General features: G+C 40.1%; 1 protein-coding gene across 6 annotated transcripts in view; it reads left to right on the top strand.

Moving 5' to 3' along the window:
• Nucleotides 1–21,222, top strand: part of VPS13D (vacuolar protein sorting 13 homolog D) — an 86,213-nt gene that overhangs the window by 28,346 nt on the left and 36,645 nt on the right. For 4 of the 6 annotated variants that reach the window (XM_027898773.1, XM_027898774.1, XM_027898776.1 and 1 more), the window contains 25 exons: nucleotides 1,090–1,212; nucleotides 1,875–1,949; nucleotides 4,235–4,340; nucleotides 4,664–4,816; nucleotides 5,372–5,507; nucleotides 6,446–6,493; nucleotides 7,231–7,381; nucleotides 8,019–8,229; nucleotides 9,284–9,531; nucleotides 10,199–10,390; nucleotides 10,954–11,080; nucleotides 11,612–11,754; nucleotides 12,521–12,651; nucleotides 12,893–13,068; nucleotides 13,278–13,401; nucleotides 13,966–14,201; nucleotides 14,953–15,061; nucleotides 15,655–15,815; nucleotides 16,099–16,207; nucleotides 16,893–17,072; nucleotides 17,332–17,448; nucleotides 17,713–17,862; nucleotides 18,002–18,151; nucleotides 18,644–18,740; nucleotides 20,103–20,251. In XM_027898773.1, the coding sequence (XP_027754574.1) occupies nucleotides 1,090–1,212; nucleotides 1,875–1,949; nucleotides 4,235–4,340; nucleotides 4,664–4,816; nucleotides 5,372–5,507; nucleotides 6,446–6,493; nucleotides 7,231–7,381; nucleotides 8,019–8,229; nucleotides 9,284–9,531; nucleotides 10,199–10,390; nucleotides 10,954–11,080; nucleotides 11,612–11,754; nucleotides 12,521–12,651; nucleotides 12,893–13,068; nucleotides 13,278–13,401; nucleotides 13,966–14,201; nucleotides 14,953–15,061; nucleotides 15,655–15,815; nucleotides 16,099–16,207; nucleotides 16,893–17,072; nucleotides 17,332–17,448; nucleotides 17,713–17,862; nucleotides 18,002–18,151; nucleotides 18,644–18,740; nucleotides 20,103–20,251 (3,602 nt within the window). The remainder of the gene's footprint in view (nucleotides 1–1,089; nucleotides 1,213–1,874; nucleotides 1,950–4,234; nucleotides 4,341–4,663; nucleotides 4,817–5,371; nucleotides 5,508–6,445; nucleotides 6,494–7,230; nucleotides 7,382–8,018; nucleotides 8,230–9,283; nucleotides 9,532–10,198; nucleotides 10,391–10,953; nucleotides 11,081–11,611; nucleotides 11,755–12,520; nucleotides 12,652–12,892; nucleotides 13,069–13,277; nucleotides 13,402–13,965; nucleotides 14,202–14,952; nucleotides 15,062–15,654; nucleotides 15,816–16,098; nucleotides 16,208–16,892; nucleotides 17,073–17,331; nucleotides 17,449–17,712; nucleotides 17,863–18,001; nucleotides 18,152–18,643; nucleotides 18,741–20,102; nucleotides 20,252–21,222) is intronic. The other 2 variants (XM_027898778.1, XM_027898779.1) reach the window with 1 other exon arrangement.

Genomic DNA, 21,222 nt, shown 5'->3' on the forward strand with positions numbered 1-21,222 from the left:
CTGGTGTCCCTGGGAGGGGAGGGGGGAGGGTTGGCCGAGTCCCCCCATCCTTCCCTGGTGTTTTACACAAGGTGTGTTCTGTCACATACTCTGAAAGTGTTAGTAGGAGGTCAGCAGGAATTCTTTCTCTGGTCATGTGAACTCTATCAAATTCATGTGTTATTTGAAATTTATTTTCAATCAGAAACAGGCTTTCATCCAAAGCTTTCCATACTTTACAGTGCTTAAAAATATTTTGGGAAGCTCGTCGTTTTTCAGGACATTGACAGGTGTAGTGGGGAGCTGCTCTTTTCAGTTCTGCAGTCTCTGAACACCTGAGCTTCAATTCCCACCTTAGGAAATAAATAAAACCATTTTGTTTGTCGTTAACTCAAATTTCACGTGAGCTTCTTGTGCTGCTGGGCTGTGATTGCGTGCATTTCCTGGGAATGTTGTTGCTCATTCTAGATCATTTGGTGAGCACAACAAAGAAGTGGCACCAGCTGAGTTTGCAGATGGAAGGGAAAAGCCTTCCTTGGTCCTTTCTCCCAGAAGACCTATGGGGTTGGCAGAAAGAGGGGAGCCAAGGTAGCAGGGAAAGCAAAATCAGTGATTCCTAAGAGTTCCAGTGATGCTTTTAAATACCAGTGATAAGAAGTATTAAGGCTGGCTTGTGATTAACACTGTGCTAGAGGACCCAATTAGTGTCTTGATATTTATGCAGGAATGTGCCTGTACTTCTTGAAAACGAAAGAACCAAATCCCTAGGAAGTGCTTCTAACATGGAAATATTTATGGTTAATTGCCTGCACAAGGAGAGCTCTTAGATTGCTTTAGGAGTGTCTTAAGGACATGGAATTCCACTTAATTTTTTTTTTTTTTAATAAAAGCTTAATTATTTGTTTTTGAAGATACTGCTGTGATTTTATGAGCTGCTGTTTGTCTTTAACTCATGGAAGTGTCTCACAGAAAAAAAAAAAAAAAACAGCGAGGTAAAACTGCTGCCATTAAGGTGGAGTAACTTGAGTGTGATGAATTTAAGACACTTTTCAATGACTTTGTTTACTGCCACCTTGGAGACATTGGCTGTCTGTGCTTACATTCCTCTAGAGCAATACACATGTACCAAACAGTCATGGATGGAAGATTACTGTAAACAGGACAAAGAAGTGAATGTAATCAGCTCAGAAGACTGGATGGGCTCTTCGGTGGATCCCCCATGTTTTGGGCAGAGTATGTTGCTCATTAATCACACTTTATTTGAAACAGCCCTGACACACACAGTCATCTGTCTGATGGATTACAAACAGGAGTACTTGGGCTTCACAGCACACAGTGATTTGTTAGAGATGTTTGGCAAAAAAAAAAAGGAAAAAAAAAGATTAAAAAGTTGTGTTTTGTTCAGTTGTGTTCAGCTCTTTAAAAACAAAAGCCTTTCTGGCTGCTTAGCTTTGAGGGAGAGCTTTGCACTGCTCGTGCTGCTTCCTTTGCTGTCAATTAATGGAGTGACTCTGCCATCAAAGATTAAATCAGAGTATTGAGTTCAGGGCATGTGCAGTGCAGAGGGGATCTTTTTCTTTCTGTACCCCAAAGCCCTATAGAATTGAGTTTCTGGAGAGAAATCCTGGTTTATTTGTGATCTAAGGAATAAGATAAGTCATCTAAGGAATAATTCTTAATACATGATAGGCTCTTTTTAGCTTCTGTTCTCCCAGAATTACTTCTGGAAGAAATGTTATCAATTCAAATACCAGCTTAGTGTAAACCAAGGGGGAGAGACTTATAATTAATTGCATGATGCCAACTGATCTTCCCCAATGCATGATGGGGAAGATCTTGCCTGTATTTATGTGGGATTTTTCTTACCTGCTAACTTTGTCTTTCCTGTCTGCCAGGCCTTCCTCTTGTCTACCTTAGAACTAGGAGTACAGCCAGTTTGACTAACCTAGAGCATCAGATCTATGCTAGAGGTACTGTACAGAGAGAGACCAAAATAAAAAAAAAACAAAGGTGGTTTTATTCTTTGGAAGGCTCTTGTACAATAAATACTGGGCTGGATGTGTGACTTGCTGGTAAATTGGCCTCTATATTAAAAAATAATCAAATCTAAAAAAGCCTCAAGCTAAAGAACATGACAGCTACTTTGCTTTGAAGCTGCTTAACTTAGTATTTTATCCTGGTTTTATCTGTTATTCTTCTCTGGGATCTTAAGGAAAGAAGGGAGAAGTATAACTGACCCTATATAGAAATACTGTCTGATTGAGGAAGGTTATGTGAATTGTTGGCTAATCAATGTCCCTCTTCTAGAGAGACAGTATAGTGTAATTAAAAATAGCATAATAATATCACAGTATTTTATTTGTATTCTAAAAACATCCAACATTACGTTCAGTGTACCTACTTATGCCTAATTCAGCATATTTAGCTACTTAAAACTTTCAGCTGCCTTCAGAAAGAACAATCTGTTTTGAGTAAGCCTTAGGATGGAAGGCATTCCTACCAAATATCTTGGTATTTGTTTGGGTTATACTTGACTTTACTGTCTTGGGGCAAAACCATACAGTTTAAAAAGAAAGATTTTTTAATTTTTTGACATTATGGAAGACAAAACAGCACATTTGACAAATACGTAGCCCTGTAGAAAAGTTGTTCAAGGGCCCCTTAGAAATATGTTCTCTGAGTTTAAAAAGAAAAAAAAAAACCAACTCAAAATGGAAAATGATAGAAGGACTTATTTTTCTGAAATGTTTTTCCAAAAATCAAACAAATGGCAAAACATCTATTATTCATTGCTTGACTTTTAGTGGGTGTTGCAGCTAAATTACTAAATTAATTATGAAAAAACCCTCTATGTAATGATAGTCTTTTTTTCTTCAGGCAGTAGTCTCAAAATGCAACTTTTACATTATGTTTTCCTTTGAAAATCTGGCCACAGTGCCAAAAATTCTTTTTTAAAAGTCTCCAAAAGTAAACTGGCAATCGATTAAACACCAGAGGAAAAGTTCATTTGGCTCCTGGTCTGTAATTTTGTAGAACCTGGACTAGCCAAAAAAATTGTATAAAGTGAAGCTCAAAACTAAGAACATTTATTTGCAGTTGGCAAAAATCAGAGTTTTCATTTTCAAAGATTTCATCTTCTTGCCATTGAATTGGAAGGAACTTTCCCGTGAGCTTTAGATCAGATTTAAGTCTCCACTGACCATGGGAGGGTTTACAGGGGTTTGTTGTTACTGATTTGGAAGAAAGTTTAATGTGATTATTGGCAACTCCTTCCAAACCTTCCCTGTCCTCCTCACCTTGCCCCTTCTTGCCCCTGGAAACCTGTGCTGAAGCTTTTGCAGCGATTGCAGATCAGTCCTGGGGAAGAGATTTCATTTCTGTCCTGCCTTTCCTTTAAGCAGCTGATTTATTGTGTGCACCTTCCTCCCACTTCCCTCAGACCAGAAGATGGGGGTATTTAGGTAGCAACCATTTATCTTCCTTTTTAAGGAAGTTACTGGACTCTGACAGGGGGTTTTCTCTGTCCAAACACAGTAAGTATTTTCACAGATCTGATGCACTGCAGTGTGGAAGATGAGAGTAACACTTGTGTGCTGGTTAGAAATCCATGCTTGGAAAAATTCAGCCATGGGAGGTGAAGTATCTGCTGGGATTTTGCTGTCCAGCTTTTTAACAAAACCAGATTGCCCCTGGCTTCACTCAAATTACTTTCCATACTTAGTAGGTTTTATTCTGTATAGGAAAATATTTCTACTTGTTCACTCTTTGAGGATAAAAGTCCCATTCAAAGGGGGTAGTGGTTAATTCTGTATTTATATCACATGAAATACAGTATAGAACTTAATTTTAATGGAATGTTTGTTAAGTACTTAATGAGCATTTGCATATACATAAAAAGTTGCTGATTATGCTTGGGGTTTTAGATTTTCTGCATGTTAGGTCTGACTGGAGGCAGAGTATTTTATAAGACCTGACATGAAGAAACAAAAGAATAGGGAGATCAAGCTTAGTTCCCAGGGGGGTTGATGTAGGGGAAGACTTTGTTTTGCACCATTTCTGTAACAGTTACTAATTTTAAAAATTTAGCTATCGGACAGATAATCTGATATCAGATAATCTGATATCCTGTTTCTTCAGACAGTTTTTCCATAGTTAGTGCAGGTTATGATTCTCCAGCCCTTGTGTCTCATCCCACACCAGCACCTCCTAAAGGCTTCTGCAGGGCAATCAGACGAGTGTGTGTTGTGTTCTGCAGGTGAAATGAAGACCCCCAAGCGCAGGCAGCCCTTTGTGCCCTTTGCTCTGAGGAATCACACGGGATGCACTCTCTGGTTTGCCACCCTGACCACCACCCCCACCCGGTAAGGACCTGTTGGGCCATCACTTCAAACAGATTTGTCTGGCTTCTCCTCCAGGTCAGCCAAACCCTGTTGTTTGCAGTGCTGTTCTCCTGCAGAGGCACAAAGGCAAGGCCCAGTTTTATTTAAAAGCCTCTTCTTTGACACTGAGATAGTTTTACTACTTTAAAAAAAAATTATTTATTTTTTTCAAGAGGCCCAACAGAACATGAAAACCAATCAAATCCATTCATGATGTGAACGTGTTCACTGGGGGCTGAGGCAGAGTACAAAGCACTTGTCACTTGGAGTAATCAGTTTGTAAAATGCTGTGATTCTCTTCCCAGGGCTGCTCTGTCTCACAGTGGGAGCCCAGGCGTTGTTCCTGAGGAAAATGGGACCTTGCTGGATGATGCCCATAATGTCAGTGAGTGGCAAGAAGTTATCACTGGGGAAGAGATTCCATTTGAGTTTGAAGCCAGAGGGAAACTCAGACACAGGTGAAGTTTTATGGATTTATATATGGCACACGTGGGATCATAGTTGTGAGGGCACCAGTAGGTGTTACATTAAAAGTAGATTTTTTTAAAAAATCTCCTCTTAATATTTAGTTCTGATTTTTAATGCTTTTGTATAGAGTTAAATTATCAGTTCTTTATTGCTGTTGGTGGCAGCTGTTCCTAAATGTAATGGATTATTATAAGCTTTCAGAAAGACTTGGGACCCTCAATTAAAAATCAGTGTCCTTTATTCTAAAGGCCTTGGTTGTCGAATGTAGATGTTATCACATTTACTTGATAAGAACTTGTTGACAAATATGTCGCATATTTTTTAATTTTTTGCTTATATAACATAGCTGTACTTCTGTGTGCTCATCAGGGAAGGTGGAACAATTAGGCAGGAAATCAGGTCTGTCTTTATCCATGAAACAGAAAAACTCTTGAGACTTTTTAATGCTTCAGTGAGATTGATTTTTTGCAGCCTTGGTTTGAATTATTTGGTATTTACACTGTATAATAATGCTTAATTTTAAATTACTTGGTCTGACCTGGTAGGCACACACATGACCTGAGGATTCATCAGCTGCAAGTGAGAGTCAATGGCTGGGAAGAAGTCAGCCCAGTGTCTGTGGACAAAGTTGGGACATTTTTCCGATACGCTGCCCCAGATAAGAACTCCTCCTCCTCCACTGTAAGTTCTGATTTGGAGTGGTTTAGTAAAATCCATAATTTAAGAGTAATGATGGCTGCAGGATTTTGATCTGAAAGCAGCTGCTGGATGAGATTGTCCTCTTTCCAGTTTTAGCTTGGAGTGGGAGAGTTTGGAGATGCTGGGTTCTAATTGACAATGTAATGTGGAACAAAGCCCCAGCCAGAGCAGTCAGCAGTCAGTCTGTGCTTGGCAGTCAGAGGACAGAACTAACATCTTAGTGACAGTGGAGGCTGAGCTTTAAATCAGCCCAGCATTTCAGCAGCTATTTTTGTTTCTTTTATTGCAGGAATGCTTTTCATGTCTTTAATTTCCTTAAAATAAACAAAACTGGCAATTTCCTGTAAGCCAAGAGATTGTTGAAATATGTGGCTGCTTAGACAAAATATACTTGTCATGAAGGGGAAATGCAGTTGTAATAATCAGGCTGGCATTTCTTGGGGGCTCAGTGATAAAAATGTGGATTTCAGAGCTAGCTAAGTTTTGAGAGTAGCTATTGGAGGTTGTTGAGCACTGGAGAAATAGGAAGTTGAGATCTTTTTGGTATAAAACAGAATTTAATTTCAAGATACTACTGACAAGAACCAGTGGTCTCTTACTTGCATTGTTTCTGATGTTTTCAGATTGAAGCATAAAAAGCATCATCCCTCTGTAACTTGAAGGGAAAGGAGGCAAATTGAGAATTGCTGTTCAGGAACATCATCTGGGGAATTTTTCTTTACAATAAACCCTTCTTCAGCTCCATTTCTTTTTAAAGCAGTATTACAAACAGGCTTTGCTAATCTAGTTCTGACATGATTCCAGGCTGCACTGAAGATCAGAAACACAGTGATGAAAGTTTATTCTTCTCTCGTTCTGTATTACAGCTGAAATCAATGTCTTAAAAGTTGAACAACTTTAACTTTCTTGTTTACTTTCAGCTTGGAAGCCCAATAAGCAGAACAAATATAATACATCCACAAGTCTATGTGAGTATATATTTTCTATTTTTAGAAGCGACTTAAATAAGACCAAAGAATTCTACAAGTGAACTGGCTTTTCCATCCTTCTAGAACCTTTTCAATAGAAAGGAAACAAAAAGTCAAGCAAACAAAATGGACTTTCAAATCAGAACAAATATTTATGGCTTACCATTCCTCACTAGTATAAATGTTTGGAGAGTGGGTCTTAAATTCCAATATGCGAATTCTAGCATGTCAATGCTGGAATATCAATTGTTGTGTTCAGGATTGAAGTGGCAATGACTTTATGTAACGTAGGAGGTAAAATACACAGTAAAAGAGTGAGGAAAATGTGAATATTTTAAGAAAGCTTTATTTTATTTTCTAGTTTAGACAGAGGAAATAAGTGACTGTAAATATATGAGACTTGGAATTCAAACTCCATTGGTCTATAAAATAATGTAATAGTGAGATGATGTACAGAGTCTTCTTTCGGTATCTGTGTTGCTCTTAGTTGAACTTCCATTGTTTTGAAAAAGATAATGGAGTTAGTGGTCTGTAAAATTGCTTTCTCATAGTTAATTTTACTGTGTTTGGAGGGAGAGGTACAGGATTATAAATGATGATTATTATGAGACTACATTAGGAGTCGCACATGGTTGGACTCAGTTTTTCTCCAGCAGTGACTGCTTCCAAATTGAGGTGCCCCTCTTGTAGATATATTCATTACCTGAGCCTTTTAATGCTTTTAAATTATCTTCCAGTTTTCTTCATTGCCTCCAGTTCGGGTGGTGTTTGAGGTGACCATGGAGGGCAGTGCCCGCAAGGTGATAACGGTGCGCTCGGCCCTGATGGTGAAGAACAAGCTGGAAACCCCCATGGAACTGAGACTGGACAGTCCTTCTGCCCCTGACAGTAAGTGCTGGAAATCCCTGTGCCCTAAATATTCCATATATCCCATGGGAAGGGTAGCTTTCTCCCCGAGAACATCCCCCACTCTCCGTGATTGTTCGCACCAAAACAGAGCTCCCTGGAGAGAAAGTGGGTATTGTTAAGAAGAAAATGATCAACAAGATGAGCTAGAGGATCCGTTAGGATTTTTGCTTATTGTTCAGGTAAACAGGGAAAGCTGAGACTCTGTAAATACTGCATCTTATTTCTGTGTGTAGCAATGTTCTCTCTCTTAACAGTATTCTAGAAAGTTTTGCCTGCAAAGGTGTCGTGTAGAAATGTCGTGACATGTTGACAGTGAAGCCAAAATGTATAAGGATTGAGGGTTTTTTGAAATAAGCATTTTTACTAAAGCATCCAAGAAAAAAAGAATTGAAATTCCAGCAAGTTTTTGGGCTGCTTCCCCTAAAATTGCCTACTGCCAGGTTGTTAATAGAGCTGAAAACAACAGGCTGGCGTTTAAAACGTACATAAAGTAGGAAGTGATTTATATTAAAATGAAACGCGGGGCTTCAAAAATCTGAGACTCCCTACTTCAAAATTCTATGGTTTTCAGTGAGGGGGCCTGCCTTGAGATGTGTGTGTTCTCCTCTGCTTGCAGAACCCGTTGTGCTTCCAGCAGTGATGCCAGGAGATTCCTTTGCCATCCCATTACATTTGACGTCCTGGCGTTTGCAGGCCAGGCCCAAAGGAATGGGAGTCTTTTTCTGTAAGGCCCCAATTCACTGGACCAACGTTCAGAAGACAGCTGAGGTGTGCAGCAGCAAGAGGGAGTGCCACTCCATGGAGTCTGAAAACAGCAGGTTTTTCAGGTAATTAAGACCTAATTGTTTTTCTGTAAGCTCTGTTATCATCTGAACTAATTAACAAGAAAGGAAATGCTAAGAAAGGAAAAGCCGCTGCAGTTTAATGGGATGTTTTGTTTGGTCTGTGAAGTGGAGCTGCTGTACTTCTGCAGGGCTCCTTGAAGCCCCTCTGAGAATACAAAGCACAGTATTAATATTTATTGTGAAAAATAAAAGATTAGAAAATAGAATGTGGAGTTATATTAAATTAACTGCTTTGTCTCGCCGAGGATAATGAGTGCTTTGCCAAAGGAGTGTTCACAAATACTCATTCTTTGCCTTCAATGTCCTGTGCTCTGTTCTAAGTCCAAAAATGTTGCTGCATAGTAAGGACTTAATGGAATTTTGTGGTTTTCTGATATGGTTGATTTAGGATTGCCCTGTATTTAGGAAATACTAGAAGAGAGATTATGGAAGGTGGTCAGGAAATGACCTTTGCACACCATGTGGTTACTGCTGTGTGTCAGCTCCATAGTTCTTTTCTTAATATGCCTCTTTTGAACATATCACAAGGAGGAAAATGCACAAATTATTTAAAATGAAGATTTACTTGCTCATTTTTTTCTGAACTAATGGAAAACTGAAGTGTCAGGTGGTCAGAGGAAGGATGTATCTACTGGGAGGAAGGACACAATCAGCATTTATGATTATAGTTTACTTTAATAGTTAGAATCTCTTAGGAATAGTTGAGAACATGTTTTTGCAAGTCTATAGAAGCTGCTTTTATAGTTGGTAACCTGTAAAAGCCATTTTCTGTTACATCTCTGAACAGACCAGGTTTTTCTGAGTGACTAAATTCAGTCTTTGATTAAAATCAGGAAACTCCTGTTTTAATATTAGGCATAAATACAAAATACCTCATGGTCAGACAACAAAGTGATTAGGTGGAGAACAACTCTAAATGCTGTTTTTCTTGTCAGTTCTGAAGTTGGGGCATTTTAGAGGATTTAGTGCAATACAGATAGATAGGATTCAGTTTTTCTGCCCAGCTCATCACCATCTCCTGTGTCTGCCTCCCCAGGTTTTGTGTGGCCATCAAGAAGGAGAATTACCCTGATTACATGCCCTCCAGCATATTCTCTGACAGTGCTAAGCAGATTTTCAGGCAGCCTGGGCACACTATTTACCTCCTGCCGACGGTGGTGATCTGCAACCTCCTCCCCTGTGAGCTGGAGTTCTACGTGAAGGGTCTGCCCATCAGTGGGACCCTGAAACCCGGCAAAGAGGTGGCCTTGCACACAGCTGACACCTCCCAGAACATCGAGCTGGGTAAGGGGCTTGGCCACCTACCATTCTCTGACCCTCAGGGTACCTCAGCACCTCAAAGGAACCTTCATCTAAAAGGAGCTGCGGTGCAGAATGGAAAAATTAAAAAATGGACAGTGTTTATATGATTATTTCATTGGCTTGCAGGGCTTTTTATATTTAATAACCAAGTGCACACATTCAGGAAAAAAACAAAGTACTGATGTTGCCATCATTCCCCCAGATCTGTCAGCTATCTTAGTCTGTTCCTTATTCAGCTCTTTTCTTGTTTTCCTGGGAGTGGAAACAGAAACTGGAGAGGTCAGTGATAAAGGAGGGAAATAAGTAAGTTCCCAATGTTTTGGGTGGTTTTGTTGTTTTTTTTCTAACAGGAAAAGTTGGTGTTGAAAATGTGTACAGAATTATTCAACACTGGCTGGAGTTGTGATGCCTAAAGCAATAATGAGCCCTAAGAAGGGTTCTTTACAGAACTTTTTCTGCTGCTTGTGACCTAAATTGTGGCATTTCTTCTTGAGGTCAAAGTTCACTATGCTGGGCAGATTTAAAAGTTAATCTGGGCACGAGCTACCTGAAATATTCAGAAAGATCAAACACCAACCTCAACACCAGGAACAAATGTTTCTGTAGGGGGTGATGGTAGGTCTGATTTGGTTTGGCTTTGCTTTCCCAGGGGTATTGCTGGAAAACTTCCCAGTCTGCAAAGAGCTGTTGATTCCTCCTGGGACCCAGAACTACATGGTGAGGATGAGATTGTATGACGTCAACAAACGGCTGCTGAACTTGACCATCAGGATTGTCTGTCGTGCTGAGGGCTCCCTGAAAATACTCATTTCAGCACCATATTGGTTAATCAACAAAACTGGTAAGGTTTGCTGTGGTCATGAGCTGGGAAAGAAAGATTTCCTGCAGTGGTTTGATTTGCTTTCTGGCCAAACAGAGCTTCTAAACACTACTTTTTTTTTTATTAAAAGGAATTAAAGTTGCAGGAATTATTTTTTTTAGTAGTGCCAGCAGCTGTTGTCGGAGTGTTACAGCAGATAACTCAGACATTTGAGTTGCTCTATTACAGGTTTTCAAACATGAGCTGTTGTACCTCTAAATAAATCGACATAGGTTAGATCACTGTTAAAATTTGGGGTTTCAAAGACTGAAATGCTTTGAGAAAGAAAAAGGGTCTTAATTGCAGTTAACCTGTGTTAAATTCCACTGGCACTTTCAGGTCTGCATGGACCAGACCCCCTGACCTGCAGCTGTTTTAAGCAGGTTAAATGAGGAACTAGGAGGATACAGGCAGACTGATGGATAATTCTACAACCAAAATATTTTAGCTGTTCCTTAATTTGAAGTACTTTCCCCCATTCTCATTTTAATTTGCTCAAAAGTGACTTGTACTTTAACACTCTTTTTGTGTGTGTTTATTTAAAGGATTACCACTGATCTTCAGACAGGATAATGCAAAAGCAGATGCTGCTGGGCAGTTTGAAGAGCATGAGCTTGCAAGAAGCCTCAGCCCACTGCTCTTCTGTTATGCTGATAAAGAGCAGCCAAACTTGTAAGTAAGAAGAGCAATCAGGAGGAACTTTGCAAAGATGAAAGTAATTCACAGATTGGGTGCTGAAATATCTGTATGAGGATCGTGCAGGAAAAGCCTTTCCCTGTTAAAATGGCCCATTATTAAGTTTTTTAATACAGAAATAAGCGTATTAGATCTTTAGACTTTTCCTACTGAAAATTCCTTGGTTGGCTCATTCTGTTGTGTCTGGATTTATTTGAAATTTTAATTTATTTTTTTCTTTCAAGGATAAAATAGACTCCAAGGTGTTTGTGATTAATCAGCCTGAAAATTGCCAAGCCCTTTTACATGACATAACCACTGAATCCTGACCAATGTGCTGAAAGAGCTTTATGGCAGAAATGCACAATCAACCATACAAAAAGAGATTTACCATGACTTTTAAGGCTTTTATATCCAAACACAGGTGTTCTCTTTGCATCTTGGCCACGTGTTTGATCACCAGAATCATTTTGTTACCTGATCCTTCATTTAAATGAGTAAATCTTGGTGTTTTCCTCTTCCCCTTAGCTGTACCATGCGGGTTGGGAGAGGAATCCATCCTGAAGGCATGCCTGGCTGGTGCCAGGGATTCTCCCTGGATGGGGGCAGTGGTGTCAGAGCCCTCAAGGTGATCCAACATGGGAACAGGCCAGGCCTCATCTATAACATTGGTAGGTGGTGACAGGGATATTGGGAGAATCCTCTATAACTCTTGGTTACACGTGATGGCAGTGGCACCAGAAACAGAACAATTCCAGCAGAGAAAGATAATTTGTTAAAGGTTTTTGAGGGTCCAGAGAAAATTATCAAACAAGGAAATTGTGTTCTAAGTATTTTTATTTCTTTAATTTTATTAGCTTAAAAATCAGTTTTCAGTTATTTTGAACTTTACATTTCAGAACTGAGCGTTAATAACTGCATTTACAAACTCTGCTGCCTGTTTGTCTTTATTCCCCCTGTCTGTTAATTCCAAGTCTGAAATCCCTTCACGTTACTGTGATTATTTTGAGTTCTGTGCACTGTAACTGTTCAGGCATGTGCTGCTCCTGTGGGTTTTGCTTTGTACAGGTTGATGTGCAGGAGTGAAGCTCCTGGTGTACAGAAAGCACAATATCTCCATAAGGTTTTAGTTTTTAATTAAATGAGAGTTTGGAAGTTACTCCACAAGGATTTTTTTGAGGAATTTTTCATATGTTTAAAACTGAAATAATTACTTGCATTGATGTTCTTGTGGTTGAAAATAGTTTTAGGGGGGTTTTATCTTCAGTGGTTATGATCTCTAAATGACATTTATCATTTAATGTGTCCAAACATGGCAGTGTTGTGGCACAAACAGTGCATCTCAGGAACCCAAGAAAGAACTTGTGCTCTGTGAAATATGTTGTTTTATTTGTTTTATTTTTAAACAGTAGCTTTATTTCACCCTGGTTTTATTAGGTATTGACGTCAAAAAAGGCAGAGGCCGCTACATTGACACCTGCATGGTCACCTTTGCTCCCCGCTACCTGCTGGACAATAAATCAAGCTACAAACTGGCCTTTGTTCAGCGGGAATTTGCCAGAGGGAGGGTAAGAAGATTCCTGGGGATTATTTTCAGTATAATTCTGTAGTTAATCACAAAAAAAAAAAAAAAAAAAAAAAGAACAAATGTTGTTCTTGAAAGTGTGGTTGGTTGGTTGGTTGGTTGGGGATCTTTCTCGTTATTCCTAACAGAGTAATTGCTGTGTTGGTATTTGGGAGATCTGTAGATTAATAGTGGGGTTTCAGTACCAGGATTATTTACCAGTTTTTTCCTGATTTCTGTCCTAGGGAACATCTAATCCCGATGGATACATCTCCACCCTGCCTGGCTCCAGCGTCGTCTTCCACTGGCCACGGAACGATTACGATCAGCTGTTGTGTGTGAGGCTCATGGATGTCCCAAACTGCGTTTGGTCTGGGGGCTTCGAGGTCAACAAAAACAGTTCATTCCACATCAACATGAGGTAGCTATCCTGTAAAAATCTTCCTTAACGTGCTTCTGGTTTCTGGTAGAAGCAGATGTTTAGTCCTCGTTCCATATCAGTATGAGGGAGCTGTGATCTGTAAATCTGTAACGTGCTGCTGGGCTTTGATAGAAGCAGCTCTTTCATGCTCAGGACTGCAGGTAGTGCTGATCAGCAGCTTACCTGTGTTGTACTCCACCCTTTTTCAGGGACACCTTGGGAAAATGTTACTTTTTGAGAGTAGAGATTACCCTGCAAGGAGCCACGTACCGCATTGCCTTCAGCGACACCGACCAGCTCCCGCCGCCCTTCCGCATCGACAACTTCTCCAAGGTAAAAGAACAAAAAAACCACCTTTTTCCCCCCTTTATTTTAAAGTAAAATAGTTCTTTATATCTGTTAGAAGAGATTGTGTAATGAAACAAAATTTGTGTAGCAAGAGGTCTTTGTAATAGTCGTGTTTTTCCAAAGTTCTCGTGAAAATTGGAAGCACTTAATTACATCTTGTTCAAATAATAGTGCTAATGTTGTGGCTTTCCTGAGTGCCTTAGAAGTCTTGCAAGGAAGAGCATTGTTACTGAAGAGAAACTGTTCTGGGTAATTTGAAGTCTGTTCTAGTCTCCTAATTTAGACTAGGAGGGTTTGAGATGCTGCCATGGAACTGAAGACATTTTGAACCACAGATGACAGATCAAAGCAAAGATGACATTTCTCATCCCTTTCAGACTGTTTTTAATTGAGACCTGAATGGAAGGATTTGCATATTGGGGAGAAAAAAGAAGTGCTCTTTTTTCAACTCCCATGATCGACTCGTGGCAAATGAGCCGATGGCAGCAAAAAACCTGCCCGATGAACAATTCCTGTGGGAAACCAACCCCTCTTTCCTACCTGTTGCAGGTCCCAATCGTGTTCAACCAGCACGGGGTGGTGGAGCCCAGGCTCTACACTGAAGTGAAGCCCATGACCTCCCTGGATTATGCCTGGGATGAGCCTGTCCTGCCCCCCTTCATCATGCTGACAGTGAAGGGGGCAGGCTCCTCTGAGGTCATCTGCTGCATGAACGACTTCCAAGACAGCAAGCAGCTCTACTATGAAAACTTCATCTACATTGCTGCTACATATACCTTCTCAGGGTAATTCTCCCTATCTTAGATGAAAATATTTGGAGTGTTTATGGGGTTCAGTAAGCTTTGCATTAATATCCTCTTAATGGTTGCCATTCCCAAGTTTTTCACATGCAGCTGAACTTCCATCAACCTTGTGGCCAGCAGAAGAAATGCCAAATTGAGAGTTGTCTGGCAGTCAGTAATCTGTGTATCTGCCTCCTTTGGTCATAGTATCTTTGTTTTAGAGGTGCAGCTTGGCATTGTTTATTCTGTCACACAGATTAAGGCTGTGGCATCTGCTGTGACCCCACTGTCTGATCTTGGAAGAGCAGGGATGGTTGGGGGTCCTCTCTGGGGGCTTCATTTTTATTGGTGTCTAGAGGACCCTTTACCACAGTTCACACCTATTTGCAACATGCCTGTGAAGTGTAAACTTGCAGTAGTTTATATGCTGCTGAAAACAACTCTGGCAGAGCGAAACAGGCTTTGCTGCTTTCCTCAGTATAAGGTAGAAAATTGTCTTTGCAATTCATCTGTTTTGCCTCTGAAGTTCCTTGTTGCAGTCAGAAATGAAAGCCTCTTTTAAGAATGTACTCAAATGGACAGCTTGCACTGGTAATTGTTAACAAGAGGGGGAAAAAAACCTAATATAAATTTATGTCTGGTGGGCTGTATTGGAAGTGTAACCTTCCTTGGTTCAGTTTTTAATACAGATCTAATTCAAGCTACAGAAGTAGCAGCTACTCTGAATAATCATGATATTTTCTTGGTGTTCTAGTTTACAGGAGCCAAGTGGAAGACCAGTTGCTTCAAATAAGGATGTTGCAAATGCAGAGCTTGTCCTTGATGTTTCTCCAAAGACTCAAAGAGTTGTGCTGAAAAAGAAGGTGCCAAGTCACATTTGATTTTTTTTTTTTCAAATGCTGTTGCTCTGGGCTGAAGGAAAATCAAATGCTGAGAGTAGGACAACATTTAAAAAAAGAGTTAACTTTTAAAGGGTGGAGGCAGGCTCCAAAGTGACAGGTTATTTTGAATTGTGGGGGTGCTTCTGTGTAAGACTTTTATGGGGATAGAGATGGCAGAAAAGGGAATCGGATTAAAATTAGTAAAGAATGTTGTAAATGCCTCCAAGACAACAGAGTGTGGTAATTGAACACTGGATATTCTGATCAAGTTACAAGGTTTCATTGTAAGCTAAGTCTTCTATTTCTGGACCTCTTAAGATGTAGAAACTATATTTGAATATTGTTGAGATTAAAAAACATCTGTAAATGCAGCTCTGCATCTGACTGCTGATGTGTGATGCAGCAGAGTTCCATTAGAAGTCTTTATCCAAATTAGTTCCTAATTCCAGTTCAGGCCTTTGAAGTTAAATATATACAAGTCACTGCAAGAATTACAATTCAAAGCCTCTGACAGCAAAACAGAACTGAAATACTTGCTCTGTGCTGTGTTTAAATGTGGAGTTTTTATGCCCCAGGAGCCAGGGAAGCGCTCCCAGCTGTGGAGGATGACAGAGGCAGGAATGCTGTGCCATGAGGGCTCTTCAGTTCCTCACAACCCCCAGAAACCTTCCCCTCGCTCCGAGGACTCCAGCATGATTTTGGATATCGCCGGCCTGGCGGCTGTCACAGACAACAGGTACTGCACATCCAGCTCCTCAGGAACCTGGGGGGGCTTCTGACTAAACACAGTTCATTCTCTGAGTAAGGAAAGAAATCATTCTGAAGGCACATTCTGTAAACAGCCCTGATGACCACCTGTGCCACTTGGAAATACTTTTCAAAACGGGGCTAATGCAGGTTTAGCAGGTTAAAAGAGCACTTGAGAAGTGAAACTGGGAAATTGAGCTGGAGCAAAATAAATGTTCACCATTAACACATCTGCAGATAAATCCTCCTGAGCTCTGGTGCCTCCCCTGCAGGTACGAGCCCCTGATGCTGAGAAGGCCCGACCGGCGGCGCAGCACGACCCAGACGTGGAGCTTTCGGGACGGGAAGCTGACCTGTGGGATTCATGGGCTTGTTGTCCAGGTCAGTACTGATTGTGTGGTGATCTTTTGTTTGTTGTGATATAAATGACAGTCATTTGGGTTTAGTATTGGAGTGAACTAAAAGCTTCGAGGCCAGAGTTCAGGATACAGAAAAGAGCAGACTTGTGTAGACAGCTCGTGTTTTAAATTCATGTTTGAATATTCCTATTAGTTTCAAATAATTAAACATCTTGCCCTAATAATTAGAAAAATAACTGGCTTAGTACCATGATATTGCATTGATCATTTTGTGATCAAATTACTGCAGCTCAGTAAGTTACTACTTGAAGCAACCAGAAAAGCCCTGTGTTGCTGTTTTTAGGTGTTGACTCAGTAAGGATCCAGAGTTCATATTTTAAAAAGCTTTCTGTCATTTTGGGAGACTTTTCAGGAAGGGCTTTCCTGTGTCCATGGATGATGAGATAGCTTCAGTTTTATATTAATATTAACTGGAAATACTCAATTATCAATCTTGGCTGCTTTTCTTAGCTGCCAAACTGATTAAACATGAGTTACCAGAACCTTTAGCAAGTAAAATGCTGGTGGACTGCTCTTCTTTTAGTTTTGAAGAGTGAAGATAGGAAAGTAAAATGCACTTTTAAGTTAATATATGTAAATAGTTATCTGAAGTTTTTACTTATTGAAAAAACTAAGTTTTTTCCTTACTCTTTTTTTTCTTTCTCCAGGCAAAGGGAGGAATGCTGGGGCTTCATGATGGAGCTGAAGTTGTTCTGGGTCCTGATACTTCCCTTGAACTTTTGGGGCCAGTTCCACCTGAACAGCAGTTCATAAACCAAAAGATGAGGCCTGGCTCAGGAGTCCTGGCTGTGAGAGTCATCCCAGATGGGCCAACAAGAGTTCTGCAGGTGCCAGTCCTTCATTAACTAGACTAGAGTTCTGTTATTTGCTTATACTTGAAATATTTTTGTCCTCATCACATCTTGAAACCCTTACAAAAAGCTGCCTTTATAATGATACGAAGTGGGGGGGAGAATATCACAAACCACAAAAGCTTTCACTGTACCTATTTTTTTTTTTTTTAAAAAGATAATTTTATAAGGTAGGACAATGTAGCTGTTATTTCTAGACAGGACAGTGATCATTTATTAATTGATCTGTTTTCAGATAACTGATTTTAACCAGCGGAGAAACGATCGTTTGTTCAGCGAAGGAGAAGAACTTCCTGTCACGGAGCAAGAGCTGCGCAAGCTGAAAAGCCCAGACACAGAGCAGGAGTTGGAAGTGAGATCTTACAGCCAGTCCCTGTCTCTTTTATTTACCATTTTCCCTTCTAGGTAGTATGCAGGGGGTGGTTGGTCGTTAACTTCTCCCTGTGGTGTTCTTACGAACTTGTAGGTTTTCCTGCTAAAACTCCTCATTCTCAGAACTTGGGTTAATGTGTTTTAATTCTAAGACTGTTCAGTCTCTCTGGAGATGAGTCTGAAAAAAAATCACTTCTTTGCAGAAGTTGGTTTGCTAGTGGTGGGTTTTTTTTTCTTTCCTCAGGTTCTTGTGAAACTGGAAGGTGGAATAGGATTGTCTTTGGTCAACAAAGTCCCTGAAGAGCTTGTGTTTGCAAGCCTCACAAGAATTAATGTCCACTACACCCAGCTCTCCACAAGTCAGGTGCTAGAGCTCAGTGTGCATGACATACAGGTATTTTGAAACAAATTTATTTATTCATAGGTCTTCCTCAGTTTTTCTTGTCACAATAGGTTTGAAAAACATTCAGAGCTGTTTCTGAGATTTCTGTTCCTGAATATCATCCTTTTTTTCTGCCTTGTCCACTGTCCAGGTGGACAACCAGCTCATTGGCACCACACGGCCCTTTATGCTCTTTCTGACGCCCAAGATGAGCGAGAACGAGCCCCTGGAGACTGGGCCTGCTGTGCAAGTCAATGCCATGAAATTCCCCAGTAAAAATGCCCTGACTGATATCTACAAGGTAAATCACAACGTTTTGTTTGTGCCGTGCAGGTCTTACTTTGCTTAAATGACCTTTCCTCTTCCTAAGTTTTGCTTAATGCAGTGATTTGTGAAATACTCTTTGTTGGATTAATACTGGAGCTTAAAGGACACCATATCCACAGTGTTCAAAGCTACAACACAGTGATGAAAATGATAATAAATAAGTTTAAAACTAACAAACAAAAGAGCTGATTTCAGGGCTGGAAAACAGCAAAGAAGGGGATTTTGTAGTGTTAGGATTAGGTAATGAAGCACAATACCTTCTAGAAAACTGAAATAATCATCACTAGTTGTAGGGAACTTGAAAGAAAGAAAGGTACCAGAGACTCTTTGAAGGTGGGAATTTTGCTCTGAATCCATTCAAGTGAAAATATCCCATTGAACCAGAGCACGTTGTCCTTTCTAATGGCTTATAGGGCTTGTATTTCTGGTGTTAATCCTGTAAACTGAGCCTTGTTTATCTCTGCAGCACCTGATGATCACTGCCCGAAAGTTCACAGTTCAAATTGAGGAGAAACTGCTCCTGAAGCTCTTGAGTTTCTTTGGCTACGACCAGTCTGAGTCAGGTATGGTGTGGAATTCCCAGGAGCAGTTTTCCAATTCCTGGATCTGGATTCATCTAAGCTGGGATAAAAGAAACTGTGTTATTAATTTAGCAAGCCACTCTGTTTAGTAATTTGTTTGGTTTGTTTATTTAACCCAAGGCTAGAAGTAGGATCCCTGTTAATTTGTTCCTTGAGCAACTCCTCTTGCTTCACAGGAGGAAAATTTTTGTCTGCCTGACCTTTTAGTTGTGGCATCCATGCCCCTGACTGTAATTTTAATGGGAGTTTTCTTTCATTCAGTGAGGCAAGACAGACCTCTTCAACCTCCTAATCTCAAAGATGCTGCTCTAATCCTCCTATTTTAGGGTTTATCTGTACTTTGGAAACTTCCTGAAATGTTTTGGTTTGGCCTGGCAATTGAAAAAGTCACTTGGCTGATGCAGTAGTGTGTGTGTGCTGTTACATAATCCCTGTCACAGGAAAAGAACTATTTTTGGCATGATTTCCAAATGGGGCCAAGCCTACAAATGATGCTCCAGAGTTCTGTCCTGCTAATCCACAGAATCTTCTGAATTGTCTCTGAAAGATTACCAGCCTTTCACAGATTATTTACACAGTTAGATCTCTAGTGATGAGCAAGATAAAAAAATGTTGAGTTTTTCTCTTATGCTTTTTACTATTCAGTCCTTTGTTTTGGTTTACCCTGATGTGTTTGCTATTTTTTTGTTTCCTTACTTATTGTACATTATTTGTAGTTTATCCACTGATGGTGCTGATGTCATCCAAGATTCAGACCAAAATTATTTTATCATTTACAGTCAACGTGTTTAATTGTTCAACCTGAGCTCATAAGGCATCTTTCATCCTTCCCCTGCCTTCTCACACCACCAAGATGCCCTTACAAATAACACCAACCTGTTAATGGCAATAACATTTGACTCACTCTCTATGTAAATTGATTTACTGAACTGCAGTGATAACTGAAAACTTGCTTTGTACATTATATTCCTAGTTGAGTGTGTAAGGAATTACAGAGAAAGCAGAGAGGAAAACAGACTGTCAGAGCAAGACTGCACAGTAGGAAACATTGCATAGTTATGTGTTATCTCCTTGTTTCTCTGTGCTAATTAAGATAAATTAGAAGTGAGATTAAAAGCTCAAATAACAGGTTTTAGAGATGCAGAGAGATCTGACCAAAAATTCTTGAGCCTCAGAGGTCAACTTGGTGTCACAAGGCATGAGTAATTCTGCTGGCTCCACCAGCAGTCACACATACTTCTTATTTGTCCAGAGCACTGTTAACTCTTCCCAGAGTGTGCATTCCTAACCCCATATTTATTTACCTTTCATCTCTTCTGATTGCTGTGTTTTGTCTGGGTGCAGAGGTTGAGAAGTACGATGAGAACCTCCACGAGAAGGTGGCTGAACAAGGGGGAGCCCAGAAGAGATACTACTTCGAAAACCTGAAAATCAGTGTGCCCCAAATCAAACTGAGTGTCTTCACTTCCAACAAGCTCCCTCTGGATCTCAAGGTACCCCAGTGCATTCCCAGAGTGGGCAACTGAGGAAAGAGGAGGAAATGGGAACAGGAACTTTAACTTAATAGCGTTAATTTCCATTTACTCTTCCATTATGGAAGTTACAAATAACGGAAGTGCCAATAAGTTCTGTTATTTAATTTGCATAATTTCCAGTCTCTTCTGTCATGCCCTTTCATTTTTCTGATTTCAGTTGAGGCACAGACAATGACTCACTGCTTTACAAAGGATCTTAGTTACAGTAATGCAAGTGTAAAGAGCTTACAGGGAATAACTATCATAAAATAAGAAGTTACTCAGAAATACAGGACAACTCTGAGTGTTTTCATCCCAAAAAAATGCTTTGTTGGAATTGGAGAATTTGCATGAGCACCGTGCAATTTGGTTCAATATTAAAGTAAATTCAGATTGAGGGTGGATTAGGTTGGAAAATCTGGTGCTTTTCATGTGGTAGTAAATCTGGCACAGTTGTTCAGCGGAGCAGGGAGTCCAGATTATAGCAAGAAGATAATCTCCTCCAGTGTTCCCAAACCTGGACATAATAAAGTAGCAATGGTCAGTTGCCATTTTAATAATAATAATAATAATAAATTTAACATTTCAATCAAAAATATTTCAGTTCCCTCTGAGCTAATACAACTTCACTCCAGTGTGGAAGAGTTGAAACAAAACCAACCAACCAACCAAACCACAAAAAACCCTCCCTACTGAGCTGCTGCCTCTTCAAAAACCAAAACTGAGACCCTGAACCAGGCTTGGTTTTGTCTTTGATGTTAAAAACATCAGGCTGTGCAGGCTTTTAGAGGAGTTCAGTTTTGTGTCATATCTTACCAAGACGGGTTGATCATCAGGCTTTTACCAAATCCTCGTACAGAGGACAGTTCAGTAGCTGGCTGGGATGTTCCTTGGTTGGGATGTTCTTCAGTTGGGATGTTCTTCAGTTGGGATGTTCCTCAGTTGGGAGG

Source organism: Empidonax traillii, unplaced genomic scaffold (assembly GCF_003031625.1).
Source record: "Empidonax traillii isolate 1590-97213 ecotype Southwest subspecies unplaced genomic scaffold, ASM303162v1 scaffold623:size392626, whole genome shotgun sequence".
Classification (NCBI taxonomy): Eukaryota; Metazoa; Chordata; class Aves; order Passeriformes; family Tyrannidae; genus Empidonax; species Empidonax traillii.